The sequence below is a fragment of the Alosa sapidissima genome, chromosome 23, assembly GCF_018492685.1.
Source record: "Alosa sapidissima isolate fAloSap1 chromosome 23, fAloSap1.pri, whole genome shotgun sequence".
NCBI classification, from domain to species: domain Eukaryota; kingdom Metazoa; phylum Chordata; class Actinopteri; order Clupeiformes; family Clupeidae; genus Alosa; species Alosa sapidissima.
Genome location: NC_055979.1, coordinates 24,112,996 through 24,139,276, shown reverse-complemented (window position 1 = coordinate 24,139,276; position 26,281 = coordinate 24,112,996). Strand labels below are relative to the sequence as shown.

Genomic DNA, 26,281 nt, shown 5'->3' with positions numbered 1-26,281 from the left:
TAGTGCTGTGTCCCATATGGTCTAGCGGTTAGGATTCCTGGTTTTCACCCAGGCGGCCCGGGTTCGACTCCCGGTATGGGAAGCAATATTTTTCTTGTCGGGAGTCTCAACCGACAACTAGAGATGCCGAAAAGTCTAAGTTAGAGTCAGTCAGTAGATGGCCCAATTGATTGCACTTTGAGACCATACTGTGATTATTTTAGTGTTGTTTATTTTAACATTGACGCCTGTTCCCAAACTAGCCATTTTACTGCTTCCACTGGTGTAACCAAGTGAAATTAAACTTAAATTTGTGCATTAAAGTCTTACAAAATCCTTTCAGAAGTGCAGCAAACATATATTTATTTTTAAATGCAGTTGTTTACTTAATTCTAAAGTAAATAAAAGTAAAACATGGGCTCCTTTCCAGACCAACTGATTCAAATTTGCAAACAGGTTAGTCTTGGTTCACCCAGGCTAGTGTGTGTGTGTGTGTGTGTGTGGTAAAGTATGCACTCTGCAGTCTGCACACAGATGTAAATGCCCACTTCCAGAAGCTGTGATCAGGTGTTAGCAAGCTATTGAAATGTCGACATTATGTCGTTGCAGCGCCCTGGATGCAATTTTAAGAAATGTGGCATGCATCTAAAAAATGTGGTAGCAATGCAACATGCAGTTAATTTTGAGCTTTCACATCACAACATATTTTGTGCGTTCATTTTCAGGTAGCTGCTTACAACGCTGTGCATGCTGGGATTGACAGGCTCATTTTTTATGCAGATCTGGCTCAACATGATGCATTGCACACTGGTTTGAACACAATGCATGGTTAGAAATACTGTACATGACCTTAAGACCTTGTGGGAGCAAAACATCTGCAGTCAGCTTGTACAGTTGCTCACCACAAACTGCATCAGACCTCATTAGGCCTACATCAAAACATACGCACAATGCTGACCTGATAAATGTGTGCTAACAATGGTTTATCAACCGACATGCATTGCTTTAAGCAGCTACATGAAGACAAATTGACAGAAATGGGTTTTGGCAGCTGAACTCTGATTGGCCGTTGGTTTTGTTTGCATTGGTCAGACAGGTGACACCGAAGGGTGATACTCCAGGAATTTGCTCCCAAAAGAGTCTATTCTTTGTCAGCAGGCCTTTGAATAGGCCTACATGCCCATCAGGTTTCATGTGCATCAGAGTTTCAGTATCCCAAGAATAGTTGATCAAAAATTGGTGAAAAAAGAAAGCTTTGACAAAACCTCTAAGAGCGCAATGCGCTAGTCTATTGGCTTTATGTGTGTCTCTGGCATCATCCGGTCACAAGAATCCAGCCTGCACAATAAGGCTACTGTACTAGTTGCTGAAAGTTTAAAAAGCCTTTATTTTTAAATGAAACACACAAACTTGTTTCAATGACAGTGCTTAAAAATACAAACAAATAAACAAACAAAAAAAGTAATACCTGTATTTTAAGTGCAATTGCAAATATAACTTTTTGTTATTCTTGTTGGACACATTAAAACCTTTTTAATTCAGTGCTACATTGGTCATAGTGAACTTCTATACAGTGTCTTTTCCAAACAAACAATATTGAAAAACAAATAATTTAATAGTGAAAGTGCAGTACCAAAACACTTCATTGACACATTAACAATAGGTGCAACAATAACAAAGATTTCTTACTTCATCTCAGTGTTCCATGATTTGAAAATTAAGTGTATGTGTGTGTTTGTGGGTTTAAAAACATCAACGTGTTAGCAGTTTACTCACCTTTACCTGTATGTAAACACTTTCAAGCTGGTCAAATTTGGTTAAAGTTTTCCATTACAAAAGAGTATTAATAGGACAGACATTACAGTTCAATCCCTTAAAAAGCGTCACGCAATTGCAACGACTTCTTTCTCTTTTTCTATGTAATATTGTTTAAAAACAACTTAAGTGGAACAGCAGAATAATGATTAGCAGCATGTTTGGAGTTCCTCTTTTAAGAAAAAACACATCAAAAATGATTTGATTAAAAAGAAGCTTTACAGGGCAGTGAGTCGATTATTAGTAACTAAGTCCTGGTCAGTGCATTAGAGCAAAGCTGGGGGCTTTATGAATGATGAAAACGTGACATTGAGGATTACCTTTATTTTTTGCATAATACATAGATGCAAAAAACACCCCCTTAATAAGGAAGCACTAAGTCCCAACTCTGGGCTTTTCTCCATAGCATGGCAACTTCCAGTCATTCCCGTTCACATTCTAAGATTGCTTTATCAGTGGTAGCCCACCCCAACCAGCAGGGCGGCGACATGTGACCAGATCACCACTGAGTTGAGCTGTGCCCTTTTCCGATGTTTGCCCATTTCTAGTAACAGCCATCCTTCCAACTGCCATCACGCAGGGCACTGAGGGTAGCCAAGCTCTTTGGCGGCGTCAGTAAACTGGTTGGAAAACACAATCATAAGTCATAGATATTCTTATATGAACTGGAATTTACACACAACAGTGACTATATGCTTACATTGTTACATATTTTATACTACCAAATACAACAAATCTACATGACATCACAGTGTTGGTTTCTAGGACAAAAACAGTAAACAACTTTGGCTTAATTTTTAATATAAAATGAACAGTAAAAATGACAGTTGAAACTATTTGAATGGATATCTTCTGTTTGGCCTAAATATCGACTTTGCTCAGGAAACCAGCCTGTAAATGTTTCAAGTCCTTAAAAAAACAAGTCACTATAAATAGACCTCTAGTTGGCACAAACTGCACTCAATCTAGAGCCTACACACACAGCACAGAGCAATACAACTTACTTGGGTTTGCTCTATTAAACCTGGGTCTACACACACACACACACACACACACACACACACACAGAGGAATACAACTCACGTGGGTTTGCTCTATGGCAGGGGTGTCCAAACTTTTTGGGTTTTGAAAATTGGCCGGCGGGCCACACACACAAAAAATAATATATATATATAAAAATACTGTTAATTTGATGCTGTTTAATTCATTTGTAAATGGTGCACTGTCACTTTAAGTCTCTTTTGCCAGCTCCACTCAAATATAGCCTATGGCTAGAGCTGTGCCTATGGCTGCGCCCTCTCACAGTTTATAAATGGTCAGTAGTGCTACTGTTGCCATCGCGATTTCCTTTTAAAAGTTTCTAATAAAAAGGAGATATCAATTATCAACAATGACAAGCCAGCTGGAACCTGCCAGCCTCTCTCCCTTTCGCGCGCGCTCAAATGCGTTCCAAATTAGCATAACATACTTAGATCTGCCGCAATGGAGATACTATGTATCTCAATGTAACAAGCTGTTTTGACATTGACATCGTAAACGTTTTCTAAGAAGAGTGTAAAGCAGTTTGCAGTAGCCTAAAGTTAACCACAGCGTCGTCTATTGCTGGAAAAAAATAGCGAGCGGCCTATAATAACCTAATTAAATGCTCGACAGGCTGGATTAAAGTGCGTGGCGGGTCGGATCTATGATAAACGAATAAATGCTCGGCGGGCTGGATTAAAGTGTGTGGCGGGCCGCATTTTGCCCGCGGGCCGTAGTTTGAACACCGCTGCTTTATGGTAACTGGGCCTACACACACACACAGAGAGCAACGTGTGTTTACTCTATGGTAACTGGGCCCACACACACACACACACACACACACACACACACACACACACAGAGAGAGAGAGAGAGCAATACAACTAACGTAGATTGCTCTATGGCAACTGGCCTACACACACACAGAGAGCAATACAACTCACGTGGCTTTGCTCTATGGCAACTGGTGAGGAGCATGTTATCAAGGTTCATCCCTTTAAAGAGCATTTCAAGATGATGTTTACATTTCTCTCTCTCTCCGGGCCATATAAAATGCAATAATATTTGTGATGAGGTCTCCGCATCGTCCCAGCTCACCCTCTTACCTGCGCACAGGTTGGGCTATCTTGCTCCGGGGAGTAGAGCTGGTTCCTATGAAGGAGGCTGGGCGAGGGAGGCCGCTGCGTCCTGATGCCTGGCCACTGCCTGGTTTGCTGGGTAGCGGGATGCCACTGCTGCTCAGGGACTGTAAACTGGTTGACGTCGTCACGGTAGCAGGACCCTTGACCGTGGGGCTGACGTAAGCAGTGGCCTTCAGGGGTTGCCGGGACGACACAGAGAAGTTCCCCACACTCTGAACGCGGTTCTGGAGCTGGCCAGGTGATGGGACTAACAGACACAACCACATGGTGTTAGCAACATCCACATTTGAACTCTTATTTTTGGTGTTAAACAACATCCACATTTGAACTCTTATTTTTCCTCATATCTCTATGACATCCAGACCTGTGTTGATTTGACATGTTTTGATTGTTATATGTGGTATTAAGAATTTGTTATCCTAACACATATCTATTACAGATGTTCAGCATGGTCAACAATAGCTTTCGGTATTGTAATGGATAGGGCTGTCAAACGATTCACAGAATCTCTATAGTTAATTGCGATTCTAGAATCTTTGCTAGGAAGTGTTTGTGGCAGTTTGAGGACAAGAAATGGTGCATCAGAGTCAAAATAGTAGCAGCAAAAGGGGATTGTTGATAACAGAACAAGTGACAGTGTAAAATAAAAAAATCATTGGCGGCACACGATTAATGCGATTCAAAAAAATGCACGCATTCTGCTTGGTCCTTATTCGCATCGTGATTAACGCGTGAACGCTGACAGCCCTAGTAATGGAATATAATAAAACATATCCAAAGCCAGGCTTGGGACACTCAGCTGATGTTTGTGCAAAGGAAGTCAGGTGTCTTACTAGCAGACTGCAATCTGGCCAACCCATTGGAGGAGTCGAAGCTCTGGCTGTTCCGGATGGAGGCAGGAGAGCCCATGTGATTGGCTGGAACGGGGACACTCGGCATGCTGGGAGCCCTGACCAGGTTGGGCATACTCCTCCGCAGTTTATCTGAAGTGGCACAACTCATGCCGTTAGTAATGCTGCTCATCCTTCCCAATATATTTTAAACAGAAAACACCAAAACCGCACACAAACACGGAATGAGAATGTAAATTATTAACGCATATTTGAAATGCATGCAAACCTCTCTCTCTCTACCAATTTTCCAGAATTTGGATTCAATATGCATCAAATTATCCCACCAAAATGTCAGAGTCGTTAAGGGGCATGAGTATTTGCCGCTTATAAGGGGCATTAGATATGCAGAACATGGCCTAAGTCCTCTCACACAAGATCTGGTGCCTGGCATATAGTCAGCACTCTAAAAGGAGCGGACGACCTAATGAGAGCTTACAGCCCTGGAAGGAGCTTAGCGGTTTAGGGAAGTCAGATAGGGAGTGTTTTAGCAGTGGTCAAAGCGGAATTAAAAGGGTGGTCACATTTTGGTCTTTTTTTGTTGCACCACCTTGTGTGTTGATGATTATTGATTGAAGGTATGTTTGTGTTAGCCATAGCAAGTGGTGGACAATACGGTCTAGGAGATAAATGGTGACAGGTTTGAAGGACTAACAGACATATTTTCACAAACATATCATGTAAAGACAGCACTAAACATTATCTGACTTACTGTCAAACTCGACTGGTTCCAAACAGGTTCCACAAGTTATGGTCACACAGAGATATGTAAATAAAAGATAAAACATATTAAATGTGGCATCTTTTAAAAAAATGCATCAAGCCTTTTTTTCAGCCCTCAGAATCCAGAATCTCAAATACATAGGTCCTACATATAGTGCCTATATACATTTGTAATTATTGCTGATGAAATTATTTTTATAATTATTTAACATTATTATTATTATTATTATTATTTAACAGCTATACAAATAAAACATAGCCATCATGTTAATATTAAACAGGTCTTGCTATGTTATCCTATCCTATGTTTGTAAATGATTTTAATCTGACTAGAACACCTTAAAAGACAATATTTGTGATCCTCCATAATCCTACAGATCATCAGAATTCTGAGCTTGGCAAACCTGTATTACTAGTCCCTGATTTGATCTGCCATTTTTGACTGCTTAGGAGGAGTCCAAAGGGAGTAGCCCCATCCAGTCCAGAGGCGTCTCCCCGTGTGACGCTCACCTGAGCTGTGCCGGGGGCCGTGCTGCTCGGGGGCGTAGCTGGGCGCGTGCTGGGGCTGGGGCTGGTAGGGGAAGGTGGAGGGGTAGTGGGGGGTGGAGGGGGTGGAGGGGGTGGAGGTGCTCCGGCGCCAGTCCCGCATGCTGGTGAAGGTGTGGGAGTGGGACAGGCCGCGCTGCAGGGGCCCCCCCGTCCGCGTCAGCCGGGGCTGCGGAGGAGGCAGCTGGCCGTAGTCTTCGTCGTCGTCGTCGTCATCCTCCTCTTCCTCCTCCAAGTGAGAGTCCGCTCGCTGGCCAAACTGGAAGGAGAAGCTGGCGCTCCGTCGGCTGGTCGATGTGGTGGTGGCGTAATCTTGACGCAGACCTGAGAGGGGAAGACGGCTATACAGATCAGCAGACATGCATTCCTACTATTGCTGGTGCCCATGTCACTGACATGGCAAATCTAGAATCCCCCTCTGGTACAACAACGACAGAATAAATAAGATAATTCTATTTGACAAATGCTATCCTCTTCTACTAGAAAAATCTGGATTAGTCAATGTTCCAAACCAAATTCCCAGTTGGAAAAAGAATGTCTTCACAAAAACGCAATCTATTCCTGGACTAAGGACTATGGATAATCCATGTCTGGGAAACTGGCCCTGAAATACCCTGTTGCTCCCAATTCTGGTGCCCTGGACAGAGCTTCCCCCCTCCACACACAGCCGGCCCCTTCCCTTCCCGCTGGACTGAGGGTTTGTTGGCGACTTACTCTCCTCCTGTAGTCTTGCCATCACCTGGACGTCTGTGAGGTCCTGCAGCTTGTATCCAAGAGCGATGGAGTCGTCCTCCAACTCGGACGCACTCAGTTCACTGTCCAGAGACGACTGAGGACTGAAGGTAGTCCGTCGGAGGCTGCGGCCTTCACACACAAACAAAACATGGTTTAATTTCCAAACAATGCTTCAATTGATTTTTTTTAGGTTCTATTCCATTATGTCCTAACATCCAAAGTAACAGCAATGAAATTGTTTCACTAGCTTACTTACTTTTGGTAGTAAAATCTGTCTTAGACAATTTTGTGAACATAAACTACTGATAAACAATGAAATCATAACTGACCAAATGATCCTGCTCTCTGTAAGAATTACACTCTGGAGTAAATGGAGTGAAGGTTGATCCTATCATACGGGTATATCATCAATTATTCAGGATCAAAAAGAAAACAGCAAATCAATACTTTCACCCAACCCAATCCTGTGTCATTGCAGTACAATAGAATTCAAAATCCAAAAAGCTTTAAAGCCATGGAGATATGTACAGACGACAGATCGAACCGACATGGCAGTAAAGCAAGCATTTGATTTGATTGACACCCAAGCAGAGACTCCGTTAGCATGTAGTGTTTGCGTTTTAGCGCGTTAGCGGCTGAGCTGAATTATACATTTGCAGGCACCAGCCCCTTTTCTGCTGCGACATGACCAATGGCTGCATGGAAGAATACGGCGCGAGAGCCGGTTGCCATGGAGCGATGGAGGAGTGTTATGGGATGGCGGTGAGCTCAGCGAGGCTTACTGCGATCGGCTGGGTGATAGAGGAAGGTGGGAGTTCTCTCAGCTAGAGGAGAGCGATCCTTCCCAGGTAGAGTCAGGGAGAGCGAAGGGTGAGAGGATGGAAGGAATGAGGCTACAGAGAGGAAGAGAGAGAGAGAGAGAGAGAAGAGAGAGAGAAAAGTGAAGAGATGACAGAAAGATAGGTTGAGAAATGAGGGAGGTGATGTACAAACTCCCATCTGCTTTGGGATTTGACATGTTTAACAATCTGTAGGATTACACATGTGTCCAAATGAGAGCCTAAGGGGCAAGTTTTCAATCCAGTTGCACACCATAAAATTACAAAGGGACTGAGATAAAATATACTTGTATAAATATACATCTTTAATGTAAATTTCACTCACAATCTCCATGTGATGGCCACAGAACTCTGTCTCTAGGTGACAGCATTGGTGTGTGTGTGTGTGTGTGTGTGAGTGTGTGTGTGTTACCTTGTCTCTCAGAGGAAGGTGCGCTAGGGGGAGGAGAAGAGCAGGACTTGGAGGAGGGAGAGGAGGTGCAGAGTGGGGAGACTCCAGCTACTCGACTGTGAGGGAACGCGGGAGACGCAGGAGAGGAGAAGACGCCCCTCCACCTGTGGACTAATAAGGAGGAGGAGGAAGAGGGTGGAGGGGACAGAAGAGTCCAAAATGGTCATCTTATTCCCACACAATAAGGCGTTGATTAGAGGACACGGCATCTACCTCTGGCACACAAGGGGCTAAACATGGATACTTTGTGGATGTAGAAATAGATATATAGTATAGTATTGAATTTCCCCTTGGGGATCAATAAAGTATCTATCTATTTATCTATCTATCTAGATACAGTATGTAGATATAGGGCCTTATCATGATAGTCAAAAGCGCAGAGCAAAGCGTATAATCACAACGCAAAGCTTATTCCTATCGTACACTCGATTTCACCTTGGGGATCAATAAAGTATCTATCTATCTATTTTTTCACCATGGCCATCTCTTTTATTGAGCAATGTGCCAAGGGGTGTGGCAATTAACGACCTAAGAAGGGGTCTAACGCATTATCTAAAAATCGGTATTGTACACTCCGTAAATGCATTGCGTTACTGACCAAGGGAAACCTGGTCAGAAATCTGTGGCGAGTTGTTTACAGTATGTGTTATTTTAAGAGCATTATCAACAGTGATATGGGCGGGTGCACCAGCGCACACCCATGCAAAACATTACAAATTACATGATTACAATGGTAAACATCTCACAATGAGTAGTTATTCACCATCATTTGCAAAATGGTGACGAATAAAAGTGATCAGGCGTGAGGCGAGAGGTACATATGAAGCACAGCTGAAGACGCACTGTCACGAGATGTAAGCAGCAACGCCTCTGCAGAATAAATGTCCTTAGGTGTTTTATTCAGTCATTCGAACATTACTGGGTAAGTGTTGCTTTGTTTTGGGGTAAGTGTGGCTATGTTTTCTATGGTAACCCATTGTCAGTCAATAGTGAAAGTAATTAACTGTGTATTTACTGTTTTGTCACACCACAGTGAAGTTAGTTTCACTTTGCCAATGAGTTCAAATAATAGACGAGTGCAGATGGGCTATACATGGTTTAGTGGAATACCTGTTCCATATGGTCTCGTGTGCAAGCAGATTCCTTCAAATGCACCGCTGACAATCAAATTACTGATGCGCTGTTTGAAGCTGCGCTGCTTGCTGTTAAAGGGAATGACAGATGTCATTCTCATTGGTTTAAATGATGTTACGCCCGATGTTACACACCCAAGACTGATTAAGAAACATAGGAACACCTTGTTGCGCCATCCGCCCGACGTTTGATAACAAAACCACTTCAAACGTGGACTGGACAACTCACTAAATTTAATTAAGCTATTCGCTAGTGACCATGCGTTTTAGATTGCTAAAATAGGGGCCATAGTAGATATAGATTTAGTATTGTAGATAGTATAGTACGTAGATATAGCATAGTAGATATAGATATAGTATGTAGATATAGATAAAGTATAGTAGATATAGTATAGTATAGTAGATACAGATATAGTATAGTAGATATAGTATAGTATAGTAGATATAGATATAGTATAATAGATATAGTATAATAGATAGCTATATAAATATAGGTCACCCAAATGGACACAAATAGATACAAGGATACAAATACACAGTTACAGGTCCTTAGAGAAACACAAACTAGACATTCATCCCAAACACATGCACGCACACACACACACACACACACACACACACACACACACACACACACACACACACACACACACACACACATACACAGTAAACTGCCTAGTCACATAAAGCCTCCAATCCTCAGCCCAGGGTTTAATGCTGTTATCACAGCCAGGTAGTCTGCAAGACGTTTATGTAAGTACAACCCGTACAGGTGTCTTAGGCAAAAATAGAACAAGGTACAATGGAACTTAGAGATGCATTGTGGGTAATGGATTAGAAATAAGGACAGCAGTGTAAGAACCACATCGCCGCTCAGATATCCCTGCTATTCCCAAATTGTACACCCAATGACAGAGTAAAGGTACTGATCTTGTTAACCTTCGAAAGGTGTTTTTCTATTTCTTGGTGTTATGTAAGAGCTGAGAGAGAGAGAGAGAGAGAGAGAGAGAGAGAGAGAGATCTTCTTCACGCCGGAGCTACCTCAGGGCAGAGTGGTGGCATCAGTCGGGCACTAAACTGCCAGTCACTGGCCGCCTGGGCACACATCTGTTTCCCCAAAGCCTGGCACACAAAGGGGGCATTCAGGGCTGGCACGAGGGTAGCGTGCTGCTCAATGTAGGCCTTTCACTGGTCAGTTCAAGCACAAACTGCACCCAATAGCCCCAACCCAGTTTAACCCCAGAGCTGGCAGCCAGTAGACCAGCCAGCCAAATATTTTAACTCAATATTTCACATGCACAATTACACAAAATCACACACAAACACACACACACACACACACACACACACACTTCATCTAATATTCATGAATGTTTGAAGAGCTTAGCCAAACAGTGAATTATCTATTGGTCCTTCAAGGAGTACTAGATTTAATTAAAAAAACACACACACACACACACACACACACACACACACACACACAGCCAAGAACATAGTGCACAGAGGGTATACAGTGTTTCCCACAGAATTGAATTCTATTTGTGGTGGTAGGTTACTAAGTTCGGCTGGCACCCAGGCTAGTGGTAGGTGGTAGTTTTGAACAAATCTGTTTAGCGGGGTTATGATGCCAATAATGTTTTCTTTAATGCATGCATGCCCGTAGAGAGACAGAGAGACAAGGAGAGGAGACTGTGCAAAGATGCACATAGCTCTACAATGAAAGGATTTCATCCCATTTAAATAGTACAATATGGAAAATCATTGTGTGGTGGTCAATGTTGATATTGTGGTGGGCCGCCACAAATAAGTCAATGTGTGGGAAACACTGGTATATACATGGAATTGCTGAGCCAACTGCTGACATATATAGGGCTATGCTTCATAGCAACGAAGTTATAAGCCACTTGGCATGAAGCACAGAGTCCTTTCATGTAAACACAGTTTCCATGGTTACCCCTCTGGTTGCCCTGGCTTTTGTGATCCTGACTAGAACAAGCTTCTAAGTATGGCAGACTGCAGGAGGTCTACACTGCTGCACTTAGTGCTGCAACGGAAATAAATATACATCTGGGCCAATATCATGAAAATAAGCAGGTCAACAGTGGGCTCTTTTGGTGAAATATGTGTCAATAGACATAAATACCCATGGACTTTATGAAGCCCATCACCTGATAGTCCAAAAAGGGACGTTCATGTGAGGTCACCGAGTGATTCAGTCTCCCGTTACAGGCTAATGCTGCTAATCCCTATTAATGCTTTACTACCTTCTCAGGAGTCTCAGTCACAATCATTCACATTTACACACACATGACTCTCCCTCCCTCCCTCCATCCCATTCCACGGCCACCATTCTGAAGGCACGTTGGTGAGCATCGTCCTCACATTAGTGACTGCGTTAACTGCACGCCCACCGCTGGGAGAGTGGAGCCATATGCTGCTCTTCTGACTGAGCAGGAGGCATGATGTGAATTGTAATTAGGGCTTTACGCTGGAAGTCATTGAGGCCCTGCAATCTACATGCTGCAAGTGAGCCAGGAGGTGTGCAAGACGTGATGCAAGACGTGCGCAAACGTGCACCACTCTGCGTATGTTCTTTACTTGTGCGCCTACCTACTGCTGTGTGGAACTGGCTAGACATGATGTGGTACATTTGCTGTGGTGGTGGTGGTGGGGGGGTGATGTTGGCATCTGTTGATCATCAGTAACAGTCCCACCATATGACAGTAGGACTTCTTGAGAGCCGATGAATGGCTGTTTGTGTCAGCTGAGTGTGTTATGGTCAGCTGTACGTCATGGTCAGCTATGTGTGTTTGTTTACCAGCTCTGTAAGAGGACTGGCGCAAGTGTCTTTGTGTGTGAGTGTGTTTACTCAACTACTTGGACGCGTCCGGAGTCCTAAATAGGGCAAGCTGGCAGATTTCCTTTTTTAATCCTCAGGAAGAAAAAGGCCAGCTCACAGGGAGGGGGAGTAGCAGTGAAAGTACCGGATCAGTTACAGATGTCTCTGATGCAGACCACCTTACCCAAACCTCACAGACCAACACAAAGACCGCAATCACAGCATCACTGGACGTGCCGGCTTATGAGTGACCGCTCAATCACAGCATCACTGGATGTGCATGGTTATGAGTAAACACCCAATCATAGCATCATTGGACATGCCTGTTTATGCGTGACCGCCCCCTCACTTATTAACAGTCACAACTCACTGAGAATGTGAGGCTATTGAAATCAATCCAGTGGTAATGGTATGTGGAAATTCCTCAAAAAGCGTCAAAAGCATAATTTCCCAACCATGGGGTCAGGACCCCATGTGTGGTCCCCTGAAATCCTCATTGAAAACCTTAAAAACCCCATGATATCAGAGTTAATTAACAGATCCTTCATTACAATCTAGCTAAGTAAAAATAAACTTAGACAGCCCGCATAAGATGCTTGTTTTGAACATTGATCAAGCATAATTCCACCAATCAAAATAGTTAAATAACCAGATATGCATGACAAAGTACCACTATCGTCTGGATGTGCTGCGTTCTCTCTCCCTACACATGAATGATTGGGGTCACCAACATTTTGTGACATCAAAATAGGGTCACCTGCCAAAATAAGTTAGGAACCCGTGGTCTAAAGACTCTGTTTACCTTGGTTTGTATGTAGGTACGTGGTTTGTATCTGTTTATGGTTGTTATTGTTAATGGTTACTATTCTATTTTTTACTGAATAAACGGGAAGCAAATCAAGGTATGTGGAGGATATAAAATGCACATGCGGGGCTGAGGCAGTACACTTCCATATGCAGGGTCATCTCAAAAAATTTGAATATAATTGAAAAGTCCATTGCCCTGCCCAGACTTAGAGATTAAATGCTCAGGAAACCATTGCTGATATTTTGACTTAATTAAAGCTCTTCTCAGGTCAACATGTCTGTATTATAAATTCTTTATTGTAATTTTTTGAGATACTGAACTGGCTTGAGAACTGACTTGATTTCCTGTAAACTGTAAACACTAAGATTAGAATAATCAAGATTTTTTTTTAAAAAAGCTTGAAATGTATTTCACTGTATGTGTAGAATGTGAATCTAGTTAACATGAAAATTTCACTTAACATTTCACATGAATCTAGTTAACATGAAAATTTCACATTGTCATCATATCATGTTACTCCATGTCCCTAATAACACGGCCAGCTACCTTCTCATATCATATGTTACGCTACGACCACACTAATGTAACCATGGCTCTACCTGAGTCCAGGCGATGGCAGAGGGCCCGCTTGGCAGCCTCCATGTCCGGCCGGGGGTTGTCCAGAACCTGCCGGCACCATTGTAGTGGCGTCAGACTCCCCTCCACCCATAGACAAGCCTTAGGGGAGACATACAGCCTACAACAGAAGAGAGGGAGGAGAAGATGAGAGATTAAAAGGACAAGAGGTAGAAAAGGAGATGAGGTAGGATCGTGAGGTCAGAGATCAGCATTGTCATGAGTTGTTCTGTGAAAATGCGCTTTGGTGCAGCAGGCCCGTACCATATACGGGTCCGAGTGCCCACGGCGACCCAGGTTCAAATCCAACCTGCGGTCATTTCCCGATCCCACCCCATCTCTCTCTCCCACTTCCTGTCACTCTCCACTGTCCTGTCCAAATAAAGGCAAAAAAGCCCAAAAAATATACTTTAAAAAAAAGAAAATGCAGATTTTCAAGTGCAGCACCCACTTGTCATGGCCTTGGAGGACAGAACCCCCCCCCCCCCCCCCCCCAACTCTCACACACACACACACACACCAGCCCAATCAGCATGACCTATGGGTCAACCTGATCATAATTAGCCATCCACTTAACCTTCCTGGCCTGACAAGCTTATATAGTAATACTAAACTTAGCTACACTAAACATCCATGAGGACCTGAGCTTTATGTAAACAAAGGAGCTTTATGTAAACAAAGGCTATATGGTGTATTTCTCTTTTGCACTGCCAACAGCATGTATCCTGCTTCACTGAGTGCATCTGTCCATGTAGCATATTTTAGGCTACTTTGCTGTTGACCTCTGTGCAATTCACTCTTATTTTGTGTGTTGAGATCAAATCCTGATAAAAAGATTTCATGTCCACTCTTTCAACAAACTGAATCGTTATGAGAGGCCTGCATACACACTGAGCTTCACGTGGAAATGGAGCGATTATATTGCAGAACTGAGCGATTTAAATGTCTACGACCGCCGCCCCCACAATAACAGAATTGGGCACATTGACTGTATTTTTTTGATACAAGTCAAATGAAACAGGATTTGGTAACAAAGCGATCACTCAAGGATGGAGACTGCAATAACTGTATTCGTCTTTAGAGTATTGGATGACAGTTGTAGGTCGGCGAACGCATTAGAACACTTGCCAGTGATGGCTGGTGAGGACACCAAAACAGCCAAATAATAGCTTAGGCCAATCCGAATTATATGACCGCCCCAATAAGGGAGATAATACTGGCTATGTACACAAAAAACAAAAAACAAAGAAAGGCTGCAGAACACAAGGAGACATAGAGGGGCGGGTACGGATGTAGGCTATATGTTAAATCATCCACGGCGATGACTGCAGACCCAAATCTGGTTCAGACATCTTGACCAGAGGAGATAATCATGTATCATTTATCCCTCTACATTCGACAGACATGCCAAACGGTTCTGAAAACGCCGTGCGTAAAATGGCACTCACGCCCCCGTGTCAATACTCGTATGTAGTGGAGCTGGCCTGGAGCTGGCCTGATTACACGGTTATTAGTGTCACATTCGCATAGCTTAAAATGAACAGCAGTGCATAAACTAATGCTCTTCACTGAAATAGTTTGGCCTTGTTAAGTTATAACGCCCCGGTGCTGTGATGAAGCCGACTAATACATTATTTGTCCATCCAATTCAATAGTAGGATCGGTGTGTTTCTGCACAAAACAGAACAGACAGAATGACCATACCAGGTTTCCTCTGAATCCTGATCACAAGGTAACAGGGAATCAAGGTTCAGTATCTCAATATCGTCAAAAACCGTAGGTTCAGTGTAGTCGCCAGACACATCATCTGCATCAGATGCGGCGTCGTCGGGGTTGTGAGGTTGGAAGTAAGGGAAAGGCTCCTCATTGTATAGTCCTAAGGATGCCGGGCACGACAGCGTCGGTGGCGGACTCGGAATACAGTAGCTACTACTAGCAATTGTATTCCCGAGTAAGCAAAGCGGAGAGGACGACAAGATGTGAGGGCTTGTGCGCCCGTTTACTGCATTTGCCCGTGTCCGTAGCTGCTCGTTCTGCATTTCCAGTTTCCTAACGAGCTCTTGCAGCTTTTTCACCTCTAGCTCTGCGTTCATGGCACTGTTGTTGCAGTTGACATCCGTCATCATCTGAGGGTTTAGAACCGCAGCCTCCATTGAACCAAATTATTTCCAACAATATTCGTATAAATCCAGACTACTTTGCCCTGAAAATGGAGGACAAGGTAGGCTTTGCGATCCTCACTCATCCGCCGCCCTTACTGAGATTTGTGATGGCAAGTTTTCCCCCTGCACCTACGTCCACTGGCCCTACACCGCACTCGACTGCTTCTCGCCAATGAGCGGAAGAGAAAATGAGTCTCCTCCCTCAACGTACAATCGTCTTCGCTACGCGACTCGACATCACCATTACGGCCGACCAGCCTAATCAGAACCAGCAGCAGGTGGTATCCTACCATAATTAATACTCATCGCTACAGCTGTCGAAAGACAGCTATCGTTTGTGTTAAAACACAGAAAACATAACAATAACACATTGACTTTACTCCAGTTCACGATCTCGCGGTTACTCCCATATGAGTGTAGGGTTTAAAATGTTGTTAACGAATATGCTTATTTTATATTTTCAGTTGAGCTCATATATCATAGGTCTTTATCTATTCAAACCTAGATTATTTAATTTATGGTGGCTCCTGTATTGACACGATTCCACATAACAAGACATTCACTAAACACACCTCTTTAGTAACAATATCCTACCTTTATTGAACATAATCATAATTAACAGGCAAGTTAGTTGCATTTTGATTAGTTATTTACGCAAAGAAGATTACTTGTTTTAAATGAATTTGTTTCCATCTCTTTTGTAACATAGAGAAATAGAGAAATACATTAAAACAATTCAAACATTATATTGAATGAACTATATGCAGTTTTAAGTAGAAGGAATAATGCATAGTTTATGTTGATAAGATTGTTAATATATGTCCATTTGATCAATAGTGTTTAGAATCCACAACGCTGACTGCATTCATGTCCATGTTTTGTCCATTCTCAATGATACCAACGATCTGTAATAGAACAAAACATTTTGAATGACTGAACCTTAAAACCATGGAAAGAAAATCTGCAAGATTTGATTATTTCTTTAAGCAGTTCTTATTGATTCACTCTGAATCATTACAGCTTGACTGTACACAATTGTATACAAGTTTGCATAATGATCCCTAAATATTATTAGTAAAAGAATGATAATCTATTCTAATGGTAATCCCCACTAACCTTTTATCTTCATATAGCAGTTGTCACAGTTCACAGCGTCCCTGTAAACCCATAGACTGTCTCCAGCCTCCAGTTTGCTCAGCTTACAGTGACACCCAACACACTGAAAACATAACAAAACATAAATGGGGAGAGAGAAAGGGGGGGGGGGGTAAAGAATGGGTTAAATGTCTAAGAATGTTAAGTACTGAAGCAGAATTTTTATCTTTAATCCAAATCTTTTTCTTTCTAAGAAATCTTTAGAGATCTCTTTTCGTTAAGAGCATCAGTGCCGTTAACGTCTGCAGAGTGAGGCATGCAGGCCTGAGGCTGAACAGAGCCGCATCATGTTGTCCCACAGAAGGAGGGAGAGCAGCTCTAATCCAGGGTGACCTCTGGCTGGCATGGGAGCCTGATGGGACTGACTGAGACGGGTCACCTTAAAGCAGTCGGCATGGCTGAAGATCTTTAGCTCGTCCAGAACCATCCTGATGGACTCTGTGATGGGCTGATGGCAGAAGGAGCACACGTTTCTGTCCGACACCGTTCTGGATTAGAGACAGAAGGGGGAATTCTCATCAGCTGTCACCGTCACCAGCCAGTAAACTAATAAATAAGTCTGCACTCATGAAGACAACTGGGAGGACCCATAATGGATGTATAAAGTTTGTGCCTTGAGTTGCACTGTGATATCACAGAGGCAGGTATGCCCTGCTGTAATCACATTCACATATATACCTTTTAGACATGGATTGCACGCTTGGAGATGTTTTGGAGGAAATTAATGTATCTCCAGAGCTGTGCTTGGTGCTGTGGGGAGATGAAGGGTCAAAGGAGAACAGTTCAGATTTTGTTCTAGGGAACTCTTGAGCTGGTTGTTGTGCGGCCCGCCAGCCAATTTTGAAAACCCAATGTGGCCCTTGAGCCAAAAAGTTTGCCCACCCCTGATCTAAGGCATGTTAGAGATGACCATATGACCATATTCAAATGAATCCGAGGAGAGACAGAGATATGGTAAGAGATACAGACCTCTTTGTATAGGATGTCTCCGTCTTAGTTGACTTAGTTGGGGAAGACAGAAGTGAATCAGAAAGGCTGTCATATGAACTGTTGAAAAACAAGAGCAAGTCCCAGAAAGTAATATTAAAAACCAGCACAACTTTTTTAGTGCAGAATTAGAAACGTTCTTGGGGAGATTGCATAATCTGTGTTGTTGTCCCAACCTGCCACGAGTTTTCTCTTGAGGTGTTGTGGTGGATGAGAAGGGGTCGAGTGTATCTGCAAGGCTGTCCAGATGTCTGAGAAACAACAGGAGGGACAAAAAATCATTGGGTTGTGACTACTGTGTACAAACAGCTCATGAGATGGCACAGCTGCATGTTAAAATGACACCACGGTTGACCCAGCCAGATAGCAATGGACTCTGGAGCAGCAGGGCAGGTCCAGATGTTACTGGACCCCCAGCAGGGTCACCCACGGCCTCTCTAGGTTTGTGTGTCCTACTGTTAAAGGCCTCTAACCTTGCAGGGATGGAGTCCACCTCACTTCCCTTCCTTGTGATGCTAAATAACATGAAACAGAGAGAGAGAATGAGCACTCTGAGAGATATGATGGTGGGAAATAGCATTGCAATTGCACATTATTACTATTTTGTTTGTTCATAAACTAAATGTTCTAGTGTGTTTTTAGGGATACTGACCTTGTTCTGGTTTTCACAGTAGTAGTGTCTGCGGGTTTGGTGGGAATATCAATCAGTGTGTCTGCCAGATTGTCCAAAGTGCTGAAAAGCAAACACAAACATGGGACTCTTGCAGATGGGTCTGTCACCTGGCTGAAATGCTCTGTGTTGCCAGTATTTGGAGAGTACAGAGCATGCTTAAGGATTCACAAACACTCCATATAATGTGAGCACTGTTCCTGTGGTGATCCAACCACTTATGCAACAAGAGAATGAAAGCAGCACTGTCTCACAGAGAGACAACTCTTCTTCTAGCTTTGTCTTTTGTTTGATTGTGATTTTTATTTATTTTTTATTCAAATTCAATGGCTGAGTTTCCGCTCTTGTCATAAGTATCTGCTCTTATCTGCATAGAATGCTCACCTACCCACTTTTAAACATAGATGGCATAGTCTGAGATGCAGTGAGAATGCAGTAATGAGTGTAATCTATTGTTTGTGGGATGAATGAACCATATAGTACAGATAGTTGTAAAAAGTACCTTGATTTGTAGCTTGGAGACTTGGATCCTGACAGTGTTGGGGATGGGGACTCTGTCACACTGCTTATTGTTTTGGAACTGCTCCTGTTTTTTTACAATATTATTTTTTAATATTAAATTTATATTATTAATATTATTTGCTAGGAATGTGTGTGTGTGTGTGTGTGTGTGTGTGTGTGTGTGTGTGTGTGTGTGTGTGTGTGTGTGTGTGTGTGTGTGTTTGTAGACTCAATAGACTAGACAATGGGGGTGGCTGAGATTTATCAATAAAAACAAAACACTCATAAAAAATAAATACCCCACTGTAATAACTATATCAGTCATAATTCATCTACATAAATTCTCACATTCATTAGTGAATGCAGATGTCTTAATTTGCTGCCATAGATTAATTTGCTGTTAGAAGTGCATAGAGGTGTTTCACATTCACTGTAAACTAAGGACACTCAGCATCTGGGAAATCAAAGTTATTAAATGATCAGATTATCCATAATCTCACCTTGTAATTGGAACTGGTGCAGGAGATTTGGGGGTGCTCTCCACACTGAATGAGAGAAATATGCCAAGTCAAAACAGGACAAAGTAAAGCCAATTCAAAACAGGACAAAATAAAGCCAATTCAAAACAGGACAAAGTAAAGCCAAGTCAAAACAGGACAAGTTCCTCCACATACTGTGTGTGTTGATACTAATTATTTTCCATGGTAGGAAACGGTATTAGACTCTTGGAATACACATCTAAATATTGATAGTTACTCACCTGCTCTTGATATTGACAGGGGAGGTGGGGCTTAAGATCTTGGTATTGACAGTGGAGGTGGGGCTTAAGATCTTGGTATTGACCCTAAAATAAAAGAATATTAATTACGTATTGCCTCATTCTTATCGCTAGATGCTGTGAGCACTTCAACAGCTTAGTGCTTGAGAACAGCAAGCAGTGTGTGACTGTTTCTCCTTAGGGTCGTTATTCTAGTCAGAATCAGCCTCTGTAGAGATGTATGTTCACAGGATTGATTGCTGTCTACATCTTGTGTCATCTGTCAAATTATCACCCTTTTAATTTGGCTCTCAACAAGATTTTGTCACAGAAGCCTTTGAAGTACGCTTGATTGATTGATTGATTGATTGATTGAAGTAAGCTTGTGAAGATTATTTATGTGTCAGTCAATAGCTCAGATGTATTAGTGCATGAAGAATGCCAGGCCTGCCCCATATCCACACATTACCCGAACCCCACCCTCCGTCAGCTATGAAGCTGCTGTCTCCTACAGCTGCATGCTTCTCATACCTGCCTTTTTACACTACCTAATGTAATAACTCCTCCTGGAAATACTGCCATTTTGTTGTGTAGGAATAACAGTGCCACCTAGTCTGAACCCTTTCATAACTATCAGTAATCAGATTCAGTACTAAAAGCTTTGGGCTTTGGATATAAAGCTCTGGAAAGAATTAAGAGACCACATTTCTGATGTCATCCTACGGTTGCTGAGTGACATTTGAATGAGTTGATGGTCATATTCAAATTTTCATTCGAATATCACTCAGCAACGTAGGATGATATCAGAAAAATGTGCAGTTCTTTTTTTCCAGACCTATATATTACATTGTAATATGATGTGTGAAATGTTCACTGATATTGTACTAAAGCATAACTTACCCATTGGTTGTCTCGGTGTAAGTGGTCTTCCTTGACACGGTGGTAGTTGTGGTGGTAGTACTTTGTGGAGATGTTTGATCACTTCTGTGATGGAAATAGATTAACTTTTTGAAGTGGCTCTTGCTGAATGTCAAGCTTGAGTTCAGAAAGTGCTCTTGTGGCAATGAAGGCGAATGTTATCATGAGAGTATAATGGTGACACTTTTCTCTTAGAGCTTTACTTACGGTTTGTTGGCAGAGAATACTCTGTCTGTGAAGCTACTTTTTCCTCCTGGACTCGAAGGCGGTCTATTAAAGCACATAATACAAAATTTTAGGATAAATTAACATTATTAATTATCCATTCCATTCACCAAAGCAAAACCAATTAAATTAAATTATTAAAAGTATGTTTGTACTTAGTCTGGAGTGCAGGTTTGGTAGGTGTGACTGTTTTGGTCTCTATTGTCGATGTTGTTGTCTTGACACTGGGGGATAAAAAAGAACAACATAATGCCATTTTGAGATTTTTATTGAACAAAAATGATAAATGCAACATGTTATTTTTCCATGAGTTTAGTAAAAGATTTAAAACAGCTTCCATCCACACAAAAGGTTTATTTCACTCAAATTCTGTTCAAAAAACCTGTTGAAACCCATATTACTTTATTGAGACTTAACCATTCAGTCCACTTTGGTGGACATGTCCACTGCCAGTCCCCCAAACTTGTGACATCAGTTTGTGATAGCTGCAAATTTTAGTGACAATATTTGGCTTTTGGCCTTTTATCAGCATCTTTTGATATCACACCTGTCAGGAGGATGGATTATCTTGACAAAGGTGAAGTGCCCAATACACTGAACAAATGTAGACACAGCATTTGAGAGAAATACGCCTTTCATGACAAATGGGACTAAAGTGTTACATTCATGTATTTGTTCAGTATAAATTAATTACCCGGAGCCTGAGCTTGTAACTACTGTCTTTGAAGAGGTTTGATTTCTGTAACAGAGAAGAGGTCAAACACAATTCAAACCCAAAAGCAATATTCGGACCTATTTTATGCCACTCCAACAGGATGGCATTGATTATCACTGGCTAAGACTAACCTGCTTTGGTCAAGATCTTGGCTCCCACCAAATCTGTAAAGGGATATATAAAGGGATATTTAAAAATGTGCTGCATCTAATATCATATAAAATAATCTTCAAATATGTACAGTATGAGCTTAAAACAACATAAATAAATATAAATAAAATGTTATTTTGTCATTTTATCCCATAACGTACCTCTTAGTGAGGTTGCTGACTGAACCAGTCTTGTGTGCCAACTTGTCTTGACTGCGTAGACAGGATGAAAAAATAGTTTAAACAACATCAGTACAAATGTGTATATTTATAAAGTGAGTAATGGACTATCAGGACCTTATCAGGGGGTTCTGTGCATTTGCATCCTGCTAGCAGGTTAGCATCCTGCTAAGTGATGTTTTCTTGTAATTGTGTTTTTGTGCCTCTGCATGATATTATGAGAATATAAGAGTTTTCTTACAACACTGAATCGTCATCGTCATCTCCATCCTTCTTAATCCAACTGCTGTCTTTCAGAAAGGATCGTTTGGCCGCGGATACCTGGCTAGGGCTACCTAGACACAGATGAGCCGTACAAAAAGGCAAACAGAGAGATAGTTGGTTTCCTGGTGCGACACAAGATGCCAGAGCAAATAGACCAGTAATCAACAAACACTTCACAGCTTCACGAAGCATCTCACTTGTTTTAGAAGAGTAAGGATTGTTGTAGGACATTGTAGACAGGCAGTGTTTGGTCTGCTGACTCTGAAAGAAAGAGTGAGAAAACAAACCACAGTGGTTTTGAAGTCACGCCAAGTTCTTTATCATTCCTGACAGTATCCCTAGAGGAACTTTATACTGCAGCACGGGTGTGTTTGGACCATTGGACCTATCAACAAAATACCTCCCATATCTCAGCACTGCCCACATCATAAATATGAACATTATGAACAAAAACCTTTTACAAAATCATGACATTCCACCAAGTCTGTCTGGGTTATTTTGGGTGTGTGTTGGTGCGTATGTGTAACATTGTTTTGGGTGTGTATTGGTGATAATGTGAAATGTTCCCTGGGCACCATGCCTTGCATATTTGAGTCTCCAGCAGGTCCCCTCCCTTGCTCTCAGGGTGTGACCCAAAGCCACCTGTCCTGATTAACCAGGAGGGCGCACACTTGCTCCCAGTCCAGTGAAATGAGTATCCTCTGTGTTTAGCATACACACCACTGGGCAAACATAAAGGTCCCTATAACTGCTGGCGTCGCTTTGCCTCCCGAGCCTTTGTTTGCTTGCTTTTCAGTTTCTCATGCAATTGTTCATAGATTCTTTTCTCAATTGTCACCCTTATAATTGGCATAAATCTCCTCCTTACATGAACAAAACACCGATGTATAGAATATATACAGTGCCATAGAAATGACAATTAACATCACAGACAGGACCCAAATTTAGTGTATTTTATATTCTCCGTTTACACAATTTAACTGCCATCAGTAATAATGTCATGTTCAGGGCACTGACACCAGACTACTAATGACAGTGGGAATGTAGGCTTAGTAACATGAGTTTGATAAATGCCAAACCAAAATAATTTCTATACTATGCTGTCACACACTGATCTATTACCATATGGCCAAGGTTTTCTCTTGTGTGATGTATATAAATGGAAATATCAGAATCAATGTATTACCATAGAATCAATATATTACCACAGAATCACTATATTACCATTCACACTGTTAAAATGTTCAGAAGGTATATGATGATAAGCGGTCGCCTTACCTCTCTTTGTGTAAACTCAGGTGTGTCTTCTCCTCTGATGAGCTTTGACAGATCTACTGCTCTGCTCTCTCTCCTCTCTCTTTCTCTCTCAGGGCGAGTGATTCACCCAGCCCAGGGGGTGTGTCCCACGTCATACCTGTGCACACCTTGAACCAGAAAGGTGAGTTTTCCCAGGCAGCAAATCATCAAGGCATTAGATGGAAAAGAAAACAGGCTTGTGAATGTGTTCTCCCTTTTTCAGAAAGATTTGCTGTTGCAGTCTTGTCATAGCAGCAGCACGTAATGCTTCCCCTCCCTCAGATACATTGGTGTCTACCTGTGAAAATAGAAGCCCCGATCTTAAGGCAACATGGAATAACACAGTTATGAACCAGATTATACCCACCTGTCTACGCAATATAGGACTTGTTGCTCAATATCAACTTAACTTATTAACAAGCTTGAAAGAGCATTGGTTTTCAAAGATCTTGTTATGTAGTCGGCCTATAGTTTATGGCATGCCATAAAGAGGGTTTCCAAAAAAGTATAGCACTGCAGTTCTAATATTTTATACAACTGAACTGAAACAACAAACAGGCGTTTGTATCATATTGTGGAGTAGGATTGGAAGTAAAAAAAATGAACAAATCGGAACAAAAAGTAAATTATACAAAAATGAAAGAAACAATATAAAATAGAGCATGAATATGGGAAAAGTAAATGTAATAATTATATTTTATTTACAATTCTCACCTTCTTTGCGTGTCTCCTTAAACAACATGCACTCTACTACACAGAGAAACACACACACACGCACGTGTGCGCGCGCACACACACACACACACACACACACACACACACACACACACACATACACACACACACACACACTCAGCTTGTTCACTACAAGAGACAGGTGTTGAGCTCTAATGCTATGACACATGACCACTGTGCATTCCCAAAAGCTGAGCAGGCATTTTCCGAGTCAGAATGATGTGCATTTTACAGACTTCAGCAGTTATCTGTTGCTCTCTCACTTTCTCCTTTTCGGTCTGTCACTTCTGTGCATCCACACGCGGTGTCTTAGCCGCAGCTGCAAAAACAAATTCAAAGACCATGATGCAGCCATGGGCTGAGATCTTTGGTTGGTCCATGATGCTGACATGCCGAGACCTTTGGTTGGCCTATTAGCCTTTTGCTGATGGAGGAGAAAGACGCCCGGTTTTAGAAGAGGCATAGTGCTAATGAAAGAGTTATTCATCTTCCAGATCTCAAAGGCGTTTACTTTTCAGAGTAAGCAGACATTTCTTGAAAAACATGAAAATCGCCAATAAATTGTCATTACACATTCCGGAAATAGAAACATGATATATAGGCTACACTAGTACTTTCCAAGGAATAGGGGATACACTATCAGATAAAAAAGATTTTAAAAAAGCACCTACACCTACCTATATCACTGTCAGACAATAACCTGTCAGACAAACACCTTACAATCAAATAAATCTTCTTGTGTAAAATATGATGATACATGAGGCAGCTTTTTGAGCAATATTGCTGAGCAACACTTAACCGCTTCCATGTGTTCTGATAATCATAATTTAACCTGACTCTCGCCAGATGAGTGGAGCTAGGTGGAACAAAATTCATCTGGCGAAAGTCAGGTTAATCCTAATTAGCCTTATCTGATTAAAGTTCTCTTGGAAAAAAGTTGCCCAACATCATTGGGTGTTCCAGCCAGAGAGAGAAATTAGAAATCAGATCACCCCTTTAGCCTATTTGAGACTAAATTGAACTCAAATCAACATGAGATTTTCTCATATTTTTTCATGTCAACTCCTGAGCCCTCCTCACAAGTCCTCAAACCCCTACTCATATATTTGCTTCTCATTAAATGATTCTGCTCATTGTTTCCCTTAAAGGTGGTTTAGGAGAAACAGGTCTGAATAAGAGCTGATTTGTTTCTTGTGAGAAAATACATTTTCAAAGGAGAGGAAAGGACATTTTGAAATGAGATCTCTTTGCCTGGCCTATTCCTAGACATAATTGAGCTCAATTTAACATCAGTAGATATTGGCCATTTTCTCATATTTCAGGCTGCTTTCTACTCCTAAAAAATCTAATTTAAATGTGACTTCAGATCTCAAAATATTTTCCCTTATCATTCTATTACTTTGCTCGTTTATAACTCCCAAGGAGGCTTAAGGAGAAGGTTAGATCTTGATGAAAGCAACACTGTCAAATTGTGCCTTAGTTAGATTACTTGACTCAGGTGTAATACCAAATAACCCAGTTACAGAGCGTGAGATTGATTGATTGTCCCAGGAAGCCAGACATAGTGTTAAAGATAGAAGTCCAGTAGTAGTCCAACTTTGAGCAAGACCAGAACATGTGGGTATGTGATGCCGGGTAGGGATCAATAAAGGGGGATCAATAAAGTATCTATCTATCTATCTATCTATCTATCTATCTATCTATCTATCTATTTACATCGATCACATATGGATCTATATCTGAGAACCTTTTGGATAATCTGAGTTTAGTCCAATGTATGCAATGAACAATCTTAAATTGTAATAGTCCATGCCTTGCACAAATTGATGAGTTGTACTCTGCTTGAGGCGGCCTCCCAAGATGCTTCGGGGATAGGCTCCCCCAGCTCCCCTTCCCAACATTTCTCAAAAAGTTGTAAGTCTATTGGGTATCATCAGCTTTTGTCAACCGTAGATAATAATAATAAAAGCAAAAGGCATTTTAAAGATGAAAGATTATTTGTTATGCTTAACTAACTCAATAGTGGTCTGTA

General features: G+C 41.8%; 2 protein-coding genes and 1 non-coding gene across 5 annotated transcripts; 1 reads left to right on the top strand and 2 right to left on the bottom strand.

The window, feature by feature from the left end:
• The first annotated feature begins 10 nt into the window (after positions 1 to 10).
• Positions 11 to 82, top strand: trnae-uuc. Its single transcript has one exon. It is a non-coding gene; the product is annotated as a tRNA-Glu (tRNA).
• Positions 83 to 1,346: 1,264 nt separating this feature from the next.
• slain1a (SLAIN motif family, member 1a) lies at positions 1,347 to 15,912 on the bottom strand. 3 transcript variants are annotated; one of them, XM_042081371.1, is made up of 10 exons: positions 15,240 to 15,911; positions 13,520 to 13,656; positions 8,102 to 8,251; positions 7,633 to 7,743; positions 6,830 to 6,979; positions 6,080 to 6,439; positions 5,559 to 5,570; positions 4,790 to 4,939; positions 3,921 to 4,203; positions 1,347 to 2,414 (listed from the first exon to the last, which is right to left on the bottom strand). In XM_042081371.1, the coding sequence occupies exons 1-10, from the start codon at positions 15,686 to 15,688 to the stop codon at positions 2,339 to 2,341; spliced, it is 1,878 nt and encodes a 625-aa protein (XP_041937305.1). In that variant the 5' UTR covers positions 15,689 to 15,911; the 3' UTR covers positions 1,347 to 2,338. The 3 variants fall into 3 exon arrangements, with proteins under 3 accessions (XP_041937305.1, XP_041937307.1, XP_041937306.1); XM_042081373.1 differs by having other exon boundaries at positions 15,611 to 15,909; XM_042081372.1 differs by lacking the exon at positions 7,633 to 7,743 and having other exon boundaries at positions 15,240 to 15,912.
• Positions 15,913 to 16,272: 360 nt separating this feature from the next.
• Positions 16,273 to 23,597, bottom strand: LOC121698876 (cell wall protein DAN4-like). Its single transcript, XM_042081360.1, has 20 exons — positions 23,497 to 23,597; positions 22,416 to 22,479; positions 22,196 to 22,289; positions 21,937 to 21,987; positions 21,757 to 21,789; positions 21,605 to 21,649; positions 21,066 to 21,134; positions 20,893 to 20,955; positions 20,668 to 20,751; positions 19,771 to 19,854; positions 19,511 to 19,555; positions 19,012 to 19,095; positions 18,492 to 18,572; positions 18,313 to 18,354; positions 18,016 to 18,090; positions 17,822 to 17,899; positions 17,531 to 17,602; positions 17,232 to 17,340; positions 16,814 to 16,916; positions 16,273 to 16,602 (listed from the first exon to the last, which is right to left on the bottom strand). The coding sequence occupies exons 2-20, from the start codon at positions 22,447 to 22,449 to the stop codon at positions 16,586 to 16,588; spliced, it is 1,263 nt and encodes a 420-aa protein (XP_041937294.1). The 5' UTR covers positions 22,450 to 22,479; positions 23,497 to 23,597; the 3' UTR covers positions 16,273 to 16,585.
• Between the last annotated feature and the right edge of the window lie 2,684 nt (positions 23,598 to 26,281).

Bases quoted from the DNA above. Each gene is read 5' to 3' on its own strand.
- slain1a (XM_042081371.1), bottom strand. From the start codon at position 15,688: ATGGAGGCTGCGGTTCTAAACCCTCAGATGATGACGGATGTCAACTGC. The intron at 13,657-15,239 runs GTATGGTCATTC...CTTCTGTTGTAG, and splicing joins CAGGATTCAGAGGAAACCTG to GCTGTATGTCTCCCCTAAGG. The intron at 8,252-13,519 runs GTAGAGCCATGG...CCTCCTTATTAG, and splicing joins CTGCCATCGCCTGGACTCAG to TCCACAGGTGGAGGGGCGTC.
- LOC121698876 (XM_042081360.1), bottom strand. From the start codon at position 22,449: ATGTCCTACAACAATCCTTACTCTTCTAAAACAA. The intron at 20,956-21,065 runs GTACAAACATAC...GTGCTTTAATAG, and splicing joins AAACCTGCACTCCAGACTAA to ACCGCCTTCGAGTCCAGGAG. The intron at 19,556-19,770 runs GTGAGTAACTAT...TCTCTCATTCAG, and splicing joins CCTGTCAATATCAAGAGCAG to TGTGGAGAGCACCCCCAAAT.